Raw genomic sequence first — 18,844 nt, 5'->3', positions numbered from 1 at the left:
TTTTATTTTTGGAAATTAATAATTGATTATTTATTTAAAATATTAATAATAGATAATTTAAATATTAATATTTTTATTTAATTTAAATATTATTGTGATTAATTTTTTAAATATTAATAATTGGTAATTTATTTAAAATATTAATAATTGATGATTTAATTATTAATATTGTTTATCTAATTTAAATGATATTATGTTTATTTATTTTTAATTTATTTTGTTTTTAAATAGGAATAATTTATAATTTATTTTATTAATAATTGATAATTTAAATATTAATATTTTATTTATAATTTAATATTAATATTTTAAAATATTAATATTTTATTAAAATTTAGAATCAAGTAAGAGAAAGAGGAGAGAGAGAAAAATAATAATTTATACAAATTAAGTTGTAATTTTTCAAACTTGTAAGGGGTATTTTTGTTTTTATCAATTTTTGAATTTATTCCTCAACCATGGAATAGCTAATACAATGAAAGAGGATGGTATTAACTATTTCTTGATTTTAAAGGATTTTGAAGAATAGTCATTTCTATGGAATGACTATTATTTGGACCATTTTTCAATCAAACAAATGAATCAAAATTCATCGAGAACAAAAGGGGAATGACTTAGCCATTCCCCCCAACCAAATATGCTATTAATGATTTTGCAATGGTTATGTCCTTTTTCACTCGACTGCTTCATCAAACCATCTCTGCTTACAAGTTTCAACTGACAAGATTGTGAGAAATTATTAGAAAAAAAAAGAAAGAAAGCAAAAGTCCAAATGATAGAGAATTTGGATATTACTACCATATAATGTGTGGGGAGGATAATATCACATGGCTCTCGAATACGTGGAGGAAGGGTTTGCCGATAACAATGGAGGGGACAAAGGCCACATTTATGCCGGACCACATGCCATTGCTTTATGCTGCACTACATTCTTAAAGAAGTCACATGAAGGATGAGATCATAAACTTTTTTTTTTTATGTTATTTGAGTACCATTGCACATTTGAATTCTTTTTTTCCTTTTTAGAAGAGGAAAAGAATTCCATTAACACTAAGAAATTAAATTTCTAAATCTAACAACGTGATGGTTATAAAATCCGATTATTAATATGGAGGATAATTTCTCAAAAAAAAAATATACTAGCACTAGAAGAATACAGTAGACTACATAAAAAGACCAAAGGCATGAGTAATTACCGTTGCTTTTTACGGTGGATTTGTGTCACTTATGATGCAGCTGGCTCGTGCCTCGTGAAAGTTGCCATGATTCCACATTGGCAGTCTGCGGAAAAAGGACCGGACGCAATCATGACCCAAAGGGTCCATCCTTTGGTTGTGGGCTGGGCCTACAGGGGAATCACGATGCTGTTGGTAGCGACATTAGATCTATGATCAGAAATCCAACGCAAATCAAGGGACTTTTGTCACTGACTGAATTGACACAACAAAGGCCGAAATACGAAAAACAAAAAAGAAAGCAACACCTAAATTAATCCAACTTCATCCCCTTCAGCCACCTGATAATTGTTCTGTTGTGTCTCATGCTCCTATTATTATGAATTATGATCTTACATACAAGTGTCATAATTATTCAAACTTTGCATACAAGTTAAATGTCGCAACTTTGGACTAGATAGTAATAGCTAATTAGATCTTGTTAAAAACTTAAATATTTGTATATGTACATTCAAGGAAGAAATCAAAAGTGGATAAATAATAAAAATTCGATGAATATTGGTGTATACCTTTTGGTGAGTTGCCACTTGTTCCTATCCACATATCACCCAATGAGCAGATAAGAGTGCCATTGGATCACTTACTCATATATCATTATGGATGGGTCGATATAATGGAACACGAAATGCTATATATTCTAATAGACCTTTGTGGGACAAGGGAGCACAAAATTTGATGCCTTGGGTGGTTGGAAAAATATGGCAAAAGAGAAATTCCCGTAGTTTTCGATGTCCTGTCTATTTGATGCAACATTTTCCACATACTTTCTTTTATCTCGACATGTTTTAAGTTTGCTTCATGTACAATCTTTTTGCTTCTTTTAATCTTGTTTCCACCATCGTTTTGATTACACAAGCAACACGGAAATCCATTTCCTTTTGAAAATCCAAGGTGGGATGATTTTTTTTACTTTTCTTTGATGAAGTTGAAATATAGAAGGGTTATACCTGATCAACTACCTAACATAAGTCCATGAATCAATGACAAAAGATGGGAACCCACTATAGGAGAATTGCCTTTTCACTCTTTCATTGTTGGTGATATTCTAGAAGTTCGTCACAATTACAGATGGGGAAAATAATGAAAATCAAAATTAAAAAAAAAAGAAAAAAAAAAACTCTTTGGGCAATTAATTATTTAAATTTAACAGGGAAAATGAAAGATAATAAAACATTTGAAGTCTTATATTCCATTAACATAAGGAGAGAAGGGAGGTTAACTAGAAAAAGTTTGGTCATTAATTATTCTTTTAATATGTACTCAGTAAATTAAAAAAATATGGAGAATATGGAGATCAGTTCAAAGAAAATGGATAGCAAAACGAAGTAGTGGGAAATTACTGGGAAAGACAATCAACCAAATAACACCAAATTATACCAGAATCATTTGAAAATCCCTTCCTTGTTTCAAAGAGTTTGGACGCAAAGATTTAACAGACTTGAACATTAGTATGACCGTAAATAGCAGTCATTTAGTAGTTGAACCACTCCTTAAATAAGCCTCCCAATCAGCTCAACTTCCAGCCAACTACCTTTTCCTCCTTCATGTTTCATATACCTTCCATCCGCATTGCCCACTACCACGCCAATCCATTCCTCAAACCCTTGAACATCACGTATTCACGTCAAAATATCTGTGGAATTCACCAAAAACAGAAATGGCAAGCAACAAGTCGCGGGAAGACGATGAGCGTGCTGGGGCAGAGATCGTGTATGGGGCCGAAGAGTGCTACCGCCACTCCATAGAGCTCCTGGAGGAGCTGGGGTTCCCTAAAGGTGTCCTTCCTTTGCAAGACCTAGAAGAATGTGGAAGAGTTAGGGAAACGGGGTTCGTCTGGATGAAACAGAAGGCCCCGTACGAACATTTCTTTGCTGGGACGAACACTCGAGTGAGCTATGCAACGGAGGTTACTTCGTACGTAGAGAAGTTCAAGATGAAGAAAATGACTGGGGTTAAGAGCAAACAGGTTTTCTTGTGGGTGCCCATAACTGAGATGAGCATCGAGGACCCTGCCAGCAACAAAATATACTTCAAGACTCCGATGGGGATCGGTAAATCTTTTCCCATCACGGCTTTCATGACGGATGAGGAGAAGCACAAGTATCTGGAAGAGAAAGCCAAGAAATGAAATCCTCTTCTCTAGCCTCCTACAGGACCATTAATGCTTTGGAATATTGCTCACTTCGATTCAGTGAGGGATACAAATAAACAATTTATGTATGCTGTTAAACTCGTTGATTGATTACTGCAATTTCTATGCCTTGATTTTCTTATGAATTTGATCACAAGCCTAGTTTTTTCCTCAGCATTAAGTACATCGTTTATGACTTTTGATTAATGTTGTCCATGGATGAGGATTAAAAATCTAATCCTTCCCATAGAATCACTTCCTTTGACACTTAAAAACGGAAATTCTTGAATCACAGAATACTAAAAAATCAAACTCAAACAATCGGAATTCGGTCAAACTTGAAAGATCTGAAAACAAAGGCCAATTAAGTGTGGTAGCCTGGCCATGGCCCCGTACCAGTCCTTCCTATTAGCATTAATTTTTAATAATTGCGTTTCTCTTGCTTTTTATTGATCAAAGTTGATTACTCCGTTTAACATGCCCTACTTGGCTATATTTTTTATTGAGACGGAAACAACAATTGTATAATAAACGTGAGCATATGGATAACAATTTCTTTTCATCTATTCCTAATTTAAAATATGGATGACAAGTTTGCCGACAGAGTACAGTATAAAAGGGGTTAAGATTTCCTGAACAAGGTGAACTTAAAAATCCAATGGAAAAACGTTGAAATAGATTTAAATTAATAGGAATTGCAGTAGTGGGTCCATGTTTAGACACAGACAAATAAAAGCACCTGGTTGCGTATTGGGTGGAATGTTCTTAACTCTCTCCTTTTGAGTTTTGACGTCCACTCCCTTGTCCTTAAAGCCAATGGCCAAACTTTCTTTGGGCTCCACATTCTCTATCTCCCTTTCCCGCCACACCCGTGCTACAGTCACCGCCCGCCACGTCACAACCACCGCGCCCACCAAAATAACAATGCCAGATCACCACCCATCCCTGGAGGTCATAGGCGGAGCACGTGACCGCTTCCTCCAAGCTCTCCACACCGCCCTCCGCCTACCCTACAACCCTTTCCCCCTCATCGCCTGGAACCGCCACGTCGAGACCATCTTCGCCGCCTTCTTCCGCTCCGTTCCCGACGTCAGATTACGTCGGGAGTCCCTCCGAGTCAAAGACGGCGGCTCCGTCGCCCTCGACTGGGTATCCGGCGACCAGCGCCGCCTCTCCCCTGATGCTCCCATCCTCATATTACTGGTAATATAAAATGCAACCATCTTTTCAGAAAATACTACCACTACAACTAAATTACGATATCCAAGAAGCTTTAATTTGTACTTTGACTTTTTTTGCAGCCGGGTTTGACTGGAGGGAGCCAGGATTCATATGTAAGACATATGCTAAATAAAGCAAAAAGTAAAGGGTGGCGCGTTGTGGTTTTCAATAGCCGAGGTTGTGGAGGTAGTCCAGTTACCACTCCCCAGGTAATAATAATTCTTTTGGGCTTTGCTGCTTAATTTGTAATTAGAAAAGTTTTGGGCTTTCGGGAGATTTTTTTTTTTTTAAACTTGTTTGAAGTAAGTAAGGGTTGATTTGATTATTTGAATCACGCTGATATATAATGCAGTTCTATTCAGCTTCGTTTCTAGGAGACACGTGTGAAGTAGTGGAACATATTGGCGCTAGATACCCAGATGCTAATTTGTATGCCGTTGGTTGGTCTCTTGGAGCAAATATTCTTGTTCGATATCTGGGTCAGGTAAGATAGCAACAACCGTCCATGTATGTTCTTGCGATGAAAAATTTTGCTTTATTTGTTGTCATTGGTAGAAATGTTTGTTTTTTTATTGTGAAAAACTTCTGTTTTCTTGCTTTCTACGAAGTTTTAGTTGGCATTGTTTACTAATTATCTTCAATTTTCTGAATTCATATAGTATTTGTGTTTTATTGGGGCAGCAACACACTTGGTCTTTCGCATTTCTAATTATTTCTACCTGCGGAGTTTATCATGCATTTGCTCTATTTCACTGCAATTTTCTTCTTTGACAAGAAAGATTTGTTCATGCATTTGATATAAGTGAAACGATTTTGATGATTCTTGATTGTGCACTTCATCATAATTTTGAAAGGGGAATGCATGTGGAAAATCCAACTGTCCAACCAGAGCAAAGTTTTGTGGTGACAGATTACAGTTAGTTTAACCCATTGTTTGGTATGTAGGGGTTGACACCAACATATGCCTTGAATAGTTGTTTTTAATCTGATTTTGCTGCTAATCTGCTCTTTATTTCACTGCTTTGGAGGAGATACTTTTTTTACTTCCTTTCTTTTGATGTTAAATCTTTTAAGCCCCATTCTGCTTCCATTTTCTCCATTTTATCACGGCAATGTTTGCCTTTCATCTGTCCTTTGATTGTGTTCCACTGGCAGGAATCTCATACTTGCCCTCTTTCTGGTGCTGTGTCATTGTGCAATCCATTCAATTTGGTCATTGCTGATGAGGACTTCCACAAGGGCGTTAACAATGTTTATGACAAAGCTCTTGCAAGATCCCTCTGTAAAATATTCAAGAAGTAATTCTGTTATATGCTGCTTTTATTTCACTACCACTTTTTACCAACTTGATATCCCAGTTTCCAGACAGCTTCACCAGAATCTCTTGTGTTCTACAGGCATGCTCTCCTATTTGAAGATATGGAGGGTGAATTTGATATCCCCTTAGCTGCCAATGCAAAATCTGTCAGGGACTTTGATGAAGGAATAACACGGGGTATGCTCATAACTGCAATCTCCGTTTTGAAAAAGGGGGAGCTAGGGTCTGTAGTTGCGCATTATTTGCTTATAGATCTTTTCTATGTTGCCTTGCAGTTTCATTTGGTTTCAAGTCAGTGGATGAGTACTACTCTAGTTCAAGCAGTTGTGATTCCATAAAACATGTTAATAGACCATTGCTTTGCATCCAGGTGATATGTTTGTGCCAATTTTGAAAATATGTTTCCTGAATCCTTAAGCTTTTACCATATTGCAATATCATCTTTATAATGTTGCTATCTTATAAGGTAAACAATACACTTTCACTCTAGGCATCAGCAAATTGACTTTTTTTAAACAAAATACTATCAAATTTTTCTTGGTGTTATTTCCTTCTAGATATTGTTAGTCGATATCACTTTTCTGCTAGTTTATTTAGCAGCAACAATGTGAGAAATCTTTTATTACAATCAATTAAGTCCTCAAAAGGACAAATCTAATCATGCAGACATTGGGGAATGGGGTGGTGTCTTTCAATTCATTCATAATACCTTTGCTGACCTTGATTTCTTCTTTACAATGATACATGTGTATTCTTAAATTTTTTGCATAATCAAGAATATTGGAAGCCTTTAGTCATTGGTTCATATTTTCATGTCCAGAGCTTGCTTTTCAAAGAAGGTATAAAAATGATAGCAGCTCAACTAGATCATCAGAGCTGTATTTCATGGCTCTAGTATGTCTTTTATTTTGGCTCTTCACTTCTCTCGGTAATCATTGGGCCTTGTTACATGAATTTTGTGTCTGTAACAGTTGTTTTAAGCAGTGGGGTTGCTGGCTAGCTTCAATATACAAATTTTGTGTAGCTTATATTTTGTTTAGGAGTTGAATTTTTGTTTGGGTTTGAAAGGGAAATTTCCATAACTACATTCAACTTATGTTTAAAGATGTGCTATTGCAGGCGGCAAATGATCCAATTGCACCATCTAGGGGAATTCCTTGGGAAGATATCAGGGTATGTTGATTGCTGTCTAGTTTATTGAGCTATTGCTTCTTTCTTTATTTGGTTTTAAATCATTTTAAATCATCAAAGACAACATGCAATGTGTTTGGTAACTTTCTAACTTGATTATAGAACACTGTTTCCTAATTGTTTCTGTTTTATTTAAGCATTCTCATTGACTGGATTACACATATAGACACAAACCTTATAGGATGAGTGACTCTCACCAGATGTGGCTGACAGAAAGAGTCCTAAATCCATTCCAAACCTTTTCTTCCAGTTCTCATCTACATTCTTTAATCAAACTTGCATTCTCAATATTAAGCTGGGGGTTTTTCCTTGAACAAAACCTATGGTAATCGGTCACATCCCTTTTCACCACATCCTATTCTCTAGGCCTGAATCTAGTTATTCCATCTCTCCTCTCATATGCATTGCTATGGGACAGTATATAAATAGGTTTTGATGTATCATGACAATTTTTACTAATTTTGGGAGATACTTATAACAATGGTCTCTCATTATTCCTGAGAACATCCCAATGTTGACAGTAAAAATTTCCTGGCAATGGAACGTCCACGACTACAGGAAGTTAAACGTTCTCCTGCTATTAAATTTGTTTCTAGGAACAAGCATGTGCGCTATGTGTTTGTTTTGGTGGAGAATCACTTGACGTCATTGAGTTTGTTCATAACTAATAATCTAGCAAACTTGACCTTCCAAAAACTCCTATGGTTTGTAGTGAAATCTGTATATGGTCAAAGTAGTAGAGTAAGGCAGTAAGAAAGACTCCGTGCGGCGCTCGGATGGACGTTTCCACTCAAGTCAAACAAAAACTTATTTATATCTTCAAACATCAATAGTAACCACAAATTAATTTAAAACAATGCAACATTAAAATCATAAGACGTAACGAATGTCATGTACACAACCATTGAAGCTACATAAAGAAAATGTAGATTTCCAGCTGAGGGTGCGGTGGTTAAGAAAAAGGAGAGAACAAGAACTGTGGAAGAGTGGAGTAAACCACACAAAGGGGAGATGAAATACAACGTGGATGGGGCAGCTCAAGGTTGCCCGGGGGAGGTAGGGATTGGAGGCATCATGAGAGACGATGAAGGGAACATCAAAATCGTTTTCTCAAAAGCGATAGGAGTGGATGATGCTAGTGCAGCTGAAGTTAGAGTGATTAGGGAGGCTTTTTTAACTTTCACAGCGTCAAAATGGGTTGCCACACATTCTTTGATTATCGAAAGTGACTCAAAAAATGCTGTCAAATGGACTAACAACCCTTCTGAAGCTCCCTGGAGGCTTAGGAAGTGGATTTTGCACATTGAAAGGTTGAAGAAGGAGGTAAGGAAATGGGATATCAAACACATCTACAGGGAAACCAATCAACTAGCTGATAGTTTAGCTAAGGGAGGTGTGCAACGTCAGGTTGATTTGTTGAATGTCTATGATTAATTTCTGGTGCCTGAGGTCGTGTCTTGGTTGGCTTTCCGGTTGAGTTTGGTGTTTCTTGAGAGAAACTAACTATGAGGGTTCAAAGTTTTTTGGATTGTGGTGGATGTCGGGGAAGTTCTGTGGCTAAGTTCTTGCGTTCTACTGAGAGGATGATTGAATATCCGCTTCTGGCCATGGAAAGGATAGGGTGACATTGAAGCTTCTGTTTTTTGTAACTGGGGTTCAGTGGGGGATATGGTCTGTATATGTATAGAAGATGCTGATGGCTCTCCTCTTGAAGGGATTCCACAATTTGTGTATGCTCAGCCCAGGGGTTCTTTTTTGTTGCAGCCACCTGGGGCACGAGGTAGGCTTAGGGGTAAGTTTGTTTTGTGTGGCTACCCCATTGTCCTGTTAGGTCGTTAGGGAGGTGTTGTTATGGAATACTGTGTACAGTTTTTGTTCCTGTCCACCTAGTAGTTTTTGAGGGTGGTGGGAGTTGCTTGGGTTTTTCCTTTGGAAAGGTACAGGATGGACTCTGTTTTTTTTCTGGGGAGGGTAGTGCTGGTTTGTGTGTATGTGATCTGTCTGGATGTTCCTTTACTGATTGGTTTTATTGTGATTAAGGGCTGTTATCCCCAAATAGGTGAGTAACAGACTTTAATCATGATTGTACTTCTCCTAGAGGCGAACCTTTAGTATCCTCTGTTATGGAATGAGCAACAACTTTCAAAAAAAAAAATCAAGATAAGCATAAAGGGATCAATACAATTCATGGTCGAGTCATAGGGGCAGTTTTAGATGATTCACTATAAATATACCCTTACCGGTGAGACAGCCCAACAATTCGTCAATCATTCACTTTTTATAAAGAGTTTACGAGATTTTACAAGTATATCATTAAGAACCGTTACAAAGCGTGAGATGGGACATTCTTTCTTTGAAGGGTCTTATCTTAAAGACTTTACAAGCATTTCCAAAGATGTTACCAAGTGTCATTATAATGCTTAAAAGGGAACATCTCCCCTGAGAGTACAAAGGATTTAATTTCCCAGATTGTTCTACCTTGTCATAACCCTATACAAGGTTGGCTCATGACACTTTACATGGTAGGCGGTATTGTATTCGGTCTTCAGCTACCATCTATGGCATGGTTCAACCATAAAGCAACCTACAGAAAAACATTAAAATGTACTGAGGATTGAATTTAAACCCATCCAAATGATTGCCATCTTGTTGTTGCTCTATACTGTAATTCCTGTCAAATTTCTAATAGTTCATCTTGTAAAGATCAATTTTATAATATGTCTGTTGATCGGATGATGCCAATGAAATCCTTTCAATTGAGAATATTATTGAGAACAGCTCCTGTCTGCTCTTCGGATCAGTGGGAATATATATTGTCTTTGATCACATGACATCAAGATGGGATGCAAGGTAATTTAAGCTAATGTTGTCTTGTATCATTTTGGCTTCATGGAAAGAATGTAAAATCTCGTGGAAATAATATTTAATTTTACATATCCTCTTCTTTTTTTAAGCTGTTTCTAATGAAAGATTATGCTTGCTGTCTCAGGAAAATCCAAACTGCATGCTAATAGTGACACCCAAAGGCGGGCATTTGGGCTGGGTTGCAGGTGCCGAGGCTCCACTAGGAGCTCCTTGGACTGATTCTGTGGTCATGGATTTTCTTGAGCATTTGGAAAGAGGTGCATCTAAAACTACTGGATTTTCTTGTGACTTAGAAGCTGTGCGACATAGTTCAGAGGGATTGCATCACATGGAAGTATAGCCCACAAATTATTCACATATTCATGTATGTGCTTGACTTGCCATAGTATTTGGTGCGACCAATTTTAACAATAAGTTCAATTCAGTGTAGCCGATTCTTTATATTCATACCATGGCTGTATCACGGGCGCAGCTGAAATTATATCCTGAGGGACTTGTATGATGACCTGATGATGGGTTGATAGGTGAAATCAAAAAGTAATAAAGTTTCTCTATTCACTGGATCATCTTTTATTTGCCTTTTGTTTGACTCGTTGCATTGTTGTCCTGAAACCGATTTTATGTGCAATGTTAACCAAGTCCCCATATCATCCTGTGAACAGCAAAATGATCTTGCAGGTTGCTATGCCTTTCATCCTGGAAGGGAAAGTAAATATCAAAATCCGGTTGCATGATGTGCCTGATTGCCTATCTATAGCCTTTTAGAAATTGGTTTTCCGAGTCACTTGGGGGAATGTCACTATTATATTTGTATGGATTCTTTAGCATTATAATATCAGTATTTGGTTATCGCGGATCCATGTTGGGCCATGTTAAGATTGAAAATCTGTCAGGTGGGGAAATTCGAAATCCGAAATTCCCTTTGCAAAAACAGAAGGGAAAGAATCTTATATCCGTTCTAAGTTGGCCTCTTGTTAGTAATGGAGCTTCTTCATTCCAACCACCCTTGGCATCATCAGAGCATAAATATTCCAGAATTCCAAAAAAGTTGCATCCTTATCTTTCCCTAAGTGGAGTTGGCTAACATTTCAGTTCAAATCCTATCCGGCCCACTTCAATAATTATGGGATTAGATTAAATTGATGAGTTGGAATTAATAAACTTAAGTGATCTGACTCATCTCCATCTAATATACTATTTTTATTTTCTTTTTTCGAAGCGAAAGAGATTTGTTTAAGAATAGTCTTGTGAAGCAAAGTAGACTTTGTTTTGACCGGGGTTGCCAAAATCAAGTGCAAGTTGATCTTTGAGAATGAACTTGGACGGTTCCTAAGTACAAAACTAGAAGCTATAGAAGACGATAAGTTAATTTCAGACTTGTATTCAGTAACGTGTTCACGAAAAATTCAAGCAGCCTGTAAAATTTGACAAATTATTAATCCATCCTTGCGTAAGAAACAACAATCCAAAAAATGTGAAGAATTGGTCTTTGATTATTTATTAAGGACCCAAAGATAGATCATTTCCACTTTTTCTTAGAAAATTTAGAATTTACTGTCAAATTCTTAATGCTATTATGCTGTTGTCAAAAGAATTACTATACACCGATGAGATTTAAAAAGTGTATATATATGTATGTATATATATATATATATGTATATATATATATATATGTATATATATATATATGTATATATATGGACAAAATGGAGAAGGCACTAGTTTGAATAATATGATTCACGAGGTTCCAATAAAGAAAAAAAAAAAAAAAGAAAGGAAAAGATTGAGACCTCCACGAGCTTATCACCAGACAAGAGATGATCTCCACAGCCTTTTGAGGCCGAAGCAAAAGAAGCATTATGTTTTTGTCTGGGTCCAGAAGAGCTAATGTGGGACAATGGAGAATCTTTGGGGGGCCGCCAATATGTCTGATACGATGCAAATAAAGCCTACGAATAGAATGAAACGGGTGGATGGAAAGCGTGGCCCACTGCTCCTGTGCCTGATGTCAGTGGCCCACGTCCTTCCCCCGAATCCAACCCCTTTGAGAGATGATCAGCAGAAGGGTTCAAGCGCTAGAGGGCCCGAGAATCACGTAACCGCAGATATACAGCCACGTGTATCCCACAAGCCATTACTTGCTTACACTTTTCAAACTTCAAACTCATTTTCGCTTCATCGACCAGTCTTTATGAAAGAGTTAAGGAAGATGATTATAGTTAGTATTTGAGGCACAGTTTTTGATGTTTGCCAATGTACTTTTTTTTTTTTTAAAGTTAAAAATTCATTCACATTTCAGGAGAGGAGCGGAGAAGCGTTTTGCTCTAGGAGCAAAGAACTTGGGATAATACAAAGAACTTGCAAAAGCAACCCTTCTAGACCCTAAAAACCACAATGTACATCATCCCATACTCAGCAAGAGAGGAAAAAAAAAAAACTTCACCTTCCCCATCCAGGGGAGCAAATCACAAAAACATCAAAACACCCCTGTCCAATCCAACAATACATAACCCCAACACAAAAGAAGAAAAAACCAAACAAGCATGAGGTCCCCCCACTAGCACGATAGCAACAGGTCAGACCATCTCACAGTAAAAGCTTCCTCAATGGATAAAACAAAAACTAAACCACCTTGGGAGCAAAACTAACCACAAGCAAGCAGAACTAGGAGGAAGACATCAAAAAAGATCAACTAACTAACCTCATGATAGATCATGCTATCATCACCATACTCAACAAAAACCCATAGGAACTCATCTTTTCTCTCGACGCCCGCCTTAGCAAGATAATCGACGACCCCATTCACAGTTCTCGAAATTTTCAGAAAGTTGCAACCCTTAAGTTGGATTTTGAAAATTCCAAAAGCATCATGGTGGTGCTGAGTTTTTAAGGGGCTGTTGATGGCTCCTTAGCCCATTTTATCGCATTTTTTGAATCACTCTCCACAATTACACAATCAGTATTGTCCCACCTAGATGTAGCCACCATTTGAAGAGCCTTTTTGATCGCCAAGATCTCAGCTGTATTCGCATCAATAATCCCAACAGATAAGGAAAATTGAATTAACACTTTACCTCCTTACTCCCTTAGAATACCTCCCTGACCGGGATTCTCTCTCAACGCCCCATCAACATTAAATTTAACCATGCCTTTCGGGGAGGTTGCCATATCCCATTGAGTTTAACTGTTTTTATTTTCCTAGGTTGAAGCCCTATACTTGGCTTTCTTGGAAGCCTTAAGATCGAAATATTCATGTTTGACCACTTCGCGTTAACCCACCGTGCCACTGAGAGTTTAATAATGTCATACACTTGTTCACGGTCCCAGAGTTTACCATTAAAAATGATGTTGTTCTTAGTCAGCCAAATGGACCAAACGATGGCAAAAAAAAGCTGTCTTCCATGTATCCCCGTTCTCCACACACTTTGCAAACCTATTCCAACTCTGTAAAACAACTATAAGATCTTTATAATTCACCCATTTCAATCCCCAATTTTCAGCCCACCGGAGAGCATGACAAATGGTCTTGGAAAGCGGTTTCCAATGGCCATATCTATATGCTCCGTGAAAGCCAAGGTTGGAGTTAGCTAATTTTTAATGAGAGTCAAAGATGGAAAATAAAGATTAAAAAATTTTTAAATTAATATTTTAAACTTAATTAATAATCAAAAAATTATAATAAATAATAATTTTATATAATATGTAAATGAAAAGAATAGGAAAAGAAATGCTTACAATAACCTTTTAGGAAAATTATGCTCGACAATATTTTTTAAATTCAAATTTAACAATTATCAACTCTATACTGAAAAAGTTAACAACGTTTTTCTCAAAATAAACAACTAAATTATCTGTAAAAATTTATTATCTATTTTGTTTCAAAATCTTTTTTTCACAATTTTTATTATTGAAATAATTAACTCTATAGTTACTGTATAAATCGAAAAAGTCAAAACATGACAAATTAATTTATCAATCAATAATAATTTTTTAACTTTCCTACTTTTGCTAATCTCTTGCACAATTCATATTCTCATAATAATGATATGATTTAATGTCTTAAATATATAATATATAAAATATTTTTAAAAATTTAAAAATTAAATATTTTCTTATTTATTCTCATAATGATTGTATTAATTAATGTTTTAAATATATAATAAATAAAATATTTTAAAATTTTGAAATTAAATATTTTCCTTATCTATTATGATATGAATTAATATTATTTTCTAAAAAAATTAATATAAATTAATATTTTAAATATATAATATATAAAATATTTTAAAAATTTTGAAGGGCCATGCCCCTCATAACAACACAACCCTCTGCCCCCGGTGAAAGCACTTATAATAAAATGATGATATTATTATTGGTTGCTTTCACTCTCAAAGTTAAACGAACTAACAAGTTTTCTCTTTCTCAGCAGTAGAGTGAAGTTGTTAGCCTAATAAACTATTTGTACCAAACGGTAATTTGGTTCACACGTTAATTTCTGTATTTGCATTTGAAATTCTTTTTATGACAATTACTTTTGATTATTTAAATACAGATATGATTACTAAAAAAAACGTGTATCCGGGACTTTCGATGTGGTTGTGAAACCTACATACCCAAAGCTTCATTTGCAAATTTAAAAAAATAAATAAATATAAATAAAGTTATAATATTAATAATATATTATATAATATTACGCAAAATTAACATATTATACCATGATATTAATCATATAAAAATATTATATAATAAATGTATCATTAATATTAAATAAATTATAATCCAAGATGAATAATTTTTGGGATCCAATAACTATTAAATATGGTTAATATAAAGTTAGTACTTGTGTTTTTTAAAAAATGAAAGGAATCAATAACGACAATAAAAACAATTGAAGAAGCCGTTAAGTCAAAAACACACACCTATATGCGAGGTTTTTCCACCAAAATAATTACTAGTTGCATGTTTGCGTCTGCACGCGCGCGTCAAAAATTTCTCCCTAAGATAAAGATAGAATAAATAGAAAATGCGAGATACATATAATTAGGAGGGTAAGACAACTCAATCGCCATTATTGGAAGACTTGTTTGTGGTTGTTTTCTGCCTTATCCAGCAAGAGAGACCCAGTGGCTGGGCAGTGGACACGATAACGATAGTCCCCATGCTCGATCTGGTGCGTCCAGACTCTAGTAGCTTTATGTATTTGTCTCGTTTCTTTGCCCAAATTCTTGCAACCCATCAAACACCCATTTCTTTCTTATCTCCTGTCCACGTTTCCTGCAGTTCCCCCATGTTTGGAGGTCACGATCATTTATATATATATATATATATATATATATATATATATTNTATTATATATATATATATATATATATATATATATATATGCTTTAGAATTTTGAAATACTAATAACTTTTGAAAAGTTTTAATATATGTTACGAGTCATCTTTCTTATTTATCCATCTTGGCTTAGGAATTCAAGTCGGTGTGTGTATATATATATGGAAAGTTGGAAAAAATAGTGTTCACTTAATTTAATTACTTGAATCTAATCCCAGAATTAGTTCAACAAATTAATATGAAATTACCATTCATGAAATTTATTAATGTAATTAACAAAAATAAAATTATGTTCACATGAAATAAATATATAATTAATGATCATGTACGTATTCATACAAATAAATAAATAAATAAATAAACATATGTTTTGCATTGTCACTTAGATACATGCTTGTAATTAAGCAAATGTGCGCCTACATGCAAAACGTCAAGAAAAAGAAGCTATCATGTTTGTTGTGCTCAATTTGTTTCTTCTATATTTTATTTATCATCACATTCATATATATCAGTACTCGTATATTATCTTGTGGGATTGGGAGGAAATATTAAAGGGAAAATTATAGTACCATATCTTAATCTGACGATGCAAAGCAGTAGTTAATTAGGTAGCTTTTGTCAATTGCACTTGCATCCCTATCTTCTTTCTTTGTTTATTTCTTTCCTGCACATATGTAAATCATGAAAATATATATATATATATATATATATATTTATTTTTATATTTTGTGAAACAGTTAAATCAAGAAAAGAAAATGTGAAACTTGGCTCATAAACCCAATATTATTTTGTTCCAATAGGATATACATATAATATTATAAAACCTTAAAAGGGAATTAGGTTCACACTGCCTTATCGCTTCTTTCAGATTTTTTTTTTCCTTTTTTCTGGTGAATGGATTCACCTTTTCCACCAGCTGAAATATATTTTTCATTCAATTAGCTTTTGAATAATCATGTGGTTTTTGTACTGAAGCTATTAGTATATTGTTTGACAGAAAGTTGCATCATGAAATTAATGTGCCTAAATTACTCCATCATAAACTAGTTGGGATTCCTTTTAGCTATGAGTGAAAACGATGATACACTCCTCGGAATTGCCAGAACTTGGCTACTATCTTTTAATCAAATCAGGACATCTTAAACTTTAATATGGTCCCAAAGGGTTACCCTTCTTTCTAATACGAAACCTTTGATAACTCCACCTTGTCCACTATTAAGAAATATGACAACACCCAGTTTATAAGTTGATAATAAGGTTGGTGTGAACCAATTTTTTCCACTGTTTTTGGACTTTCAAAACAGATAAAAAGAGCTCTTTTTTTGTGGTTCCAAAACAGGACGGAAGAGACTTCAAGATCAAGTATCAAAACAAAAGACTCCCAGATCACATGCAAGCTCAAAATGTGGAAAAATGTGAACAATGACTGCAAACTAAGGTACAATCATTGTCCTAGTGCTAAATTATATCTGCCCGAAGTCCAAAAAACAGGACAGGTAGCACTTTTCTGTTACAGTAAGTAGTAGAAGTTTTCTCCTTTCTGGGGTTTATTTTTCATTTCATGTCTTCTTTTCTTCCTCTAAGCCCTCGATGGGAAGAAGAGTATGGTCCAGGATCGAGACGCAACCTTAAAGGAGAAAATGAGGTTTTGCCTGCTGGGTGATCAGATAAGACCCACGCACCATTGATATCAGCAACTAGAAGTGTCCATGGTTGTCACTTGTCAGGATTTTGTTGAAGTGGCAGAAACATTGAATTCATGGACCCACTTGGAATGCGATATGTTTCATTTTGCTCGGAAGGGGAATATGATTTCTCACCGTATTCATTTTCTAACGGGGTTTTATCAATGAAAATGTGCCACGTTGGTCATGGTCCTATCTAAGACAAGACGAAAGCCAGAAAAGGAAAATCATAGTAGCATTATACCACAGATACAAGCTGAAACGACAGGATATTCCATAGATTTGAAAATTCTCAAACCATTAGCAGTTGCTAAAATTTCGTTTAAATTTTAGTTATAAAAGTCTCCATAGAGACAGGGTACCAGAGTTTCTACACGGAAACAACCTTGCAATTTATAAAACTCCTACGTGCTTTTAGGTTTGTAATCTAAGTTGTATAAACAAAGATTTCTTCAAATCACAGAAGTACAAAATCCTTTATATCCATAATGAGAGAAAGTATTTAAAAGGAGTTAAAAAAACTTATTTGAGAAAGTATTTACAAATAACGTGAGGGGTTTATTTATAGTTTAATAACTACTTATCTAAATAAAATTTATAAGATAAAAATAATACTTAAGAGATTAAATTATAATTTTAATCCAATCTAATTTATATCTAAATTTAAATATACATAATTAAATATAAGAGTTCAGGTTAAATTACACTCCTATCTTCACTACTTGGCCTGGTTTAAACTTTTAAGTTGTGACATAATAGATATTCACATATGTATTTATAACACTCTCCTCTAGATGTCTATTGTATTAAGAATATGTCTCGTTAAAATCTTATTAAGAAAAAATCTTATGAAAAAAAATCGAGTGAAAGAAAAAAAGTACATAATTTTTTTTAAGAGTACGCTTTGAAATACTATCTTATTAAAAACCTCACCAAGAAAAACCTAGTGGAAAAAAACTTGATGAAAAAAAAAGAATATATTGCCTATTTTACTCTCTTGATGGTTGCTTTATTTAAGATTTTTAAAATGACATATTCTTATATTTTATACTAACTTTTCAAATGTTGCAGTAAGAAGGGTTTTGGTGAATAAATCTGCTAAATTGTCACTTGAACGGATTTGTTGAATACTAATATCACGTTTTTCTTGGAGATCGTGAGTGAAGAAGAATTTTGATAAAATATTTTTTGTTCTGTCACCTTTAATATATCATTTCTTTGCTTTTCTAAAAAAAACCATATCATTCTTTTAACTGTATTATGCAAGCGGTATTATCTTCAGATAACGTTATTGGAATTTTCTTCTTAGTTAACAATCTACACATTTCTCGAATATGTTGAGTTATATATTTAATCAGACACATTCACGACTTGCCTAATAAATTGCTAAAATTTCTACACGGTTATAAGAAACAACAACTATAGCTTATTTTACAGAATGCCATGAAATAGTCATACCCCCATATGTGAATAAATAATCCATCTAGAATCGAGTTTTGTGTGGCTCAGATAAATATCTTGCATCTGCATAACTAATTAAATTTGATTTTGATACATTTAAGTAACGTAAGCCCATATCCATTGTTTCTCAAAGATACTAAAGTATATGTTTAATTCCATTCCAATATCATTGAGTTGAAGGGGAACTATATCTTGCTAATAAATTTATAGGAAATAGTATATCATGTCGTATATTGCTAGCAAGATACATTAGTGCTCCAATTGCACTAAAATGTGGTACTTCGAGATCAAAAAGTTTTCCATCATCCTTATGAGGTTAGAAAGGGTCTTGTTTCACATCTAATGACCTTACAATTATTGGTGAACTTAATAGATATACTTTGTTAATATAGAATCGTT

At 34.7% G+C, this 18,844-nt stretch overlaps 2 protein-coding genes across 3 annotated transcripts; both read left to right on the top strand.

The window, feature by feature from the left end:
• LOC18605980 lies at positions 2,747–3,540 on the top strand. The gene has a single exon (XM_007039335.2). It carries the CDS (start codon positions 2,893–2,895, stop codon positions 3,361–3,363), a length of 471 nt encoding a protein of 156 aa, XP_007039397.1. The 5' UTR covers positions 2,747–2,892; the 3' UTR covers positions 3,364–3,540.
• Positions 3,962–10,527, top strand: LOC18605979 (embryogenesis-associated protein EMB8). 2 transcript variants are annotated; one of them, XM_018118309.1, is made up of 9 exons: positions 3,962–4,569; positions 4,668–4,796; positions 4,940–5,071; positions 5,743–5,885; positions 5,985–6,082; positions 6,181–6,275; positions 7,025–7,077; positions 9,891–9,946; positions 10,086–10,527. In XM_018118309.1, the coding sequence occupies exons 1-8, from the start codon at positions 4,183–4,185 to the stop codon at positions 9,925–9,927; spliced, it is 1,074 nt and encodes a 357-aa protein (XP_017973798.1). In that variant the 5' UTR covers positions 3,962–4,182; the 3' UTR covers positions 9,928–9,946; positions 10,086–10,527. The 2 variants fall into 2 exon arrangements, with proteins under 2 accessions (XP_017973798.1, XP_017973797.1); XM_018118308.1 differs by lacking the exon at positions 9,891–9,946 and having other exon boundaries at positions 3,971–4,569; positions 7,025–7,078.

Source organism: Theobroma cacao, chromosome 3 (genome assembly GCF_000208745.1).
Source record: "Theobroma cacao cultivar B97-61/B2 chromosome 3, Criollo_cocoa_genome_V2, whole genome shotgun sequence".
Lineage (NCBI taxonomy): Eukaryota > Viridiplantae > Streptophyta > Magnoliopsida > Malvales > Malvaceae > Theobroma > Theobroma cacao.
Note: the sequence above shows the minus strand (reverse complement) of the source record. Positions and strands in the feature narration are given on the sequence as shown.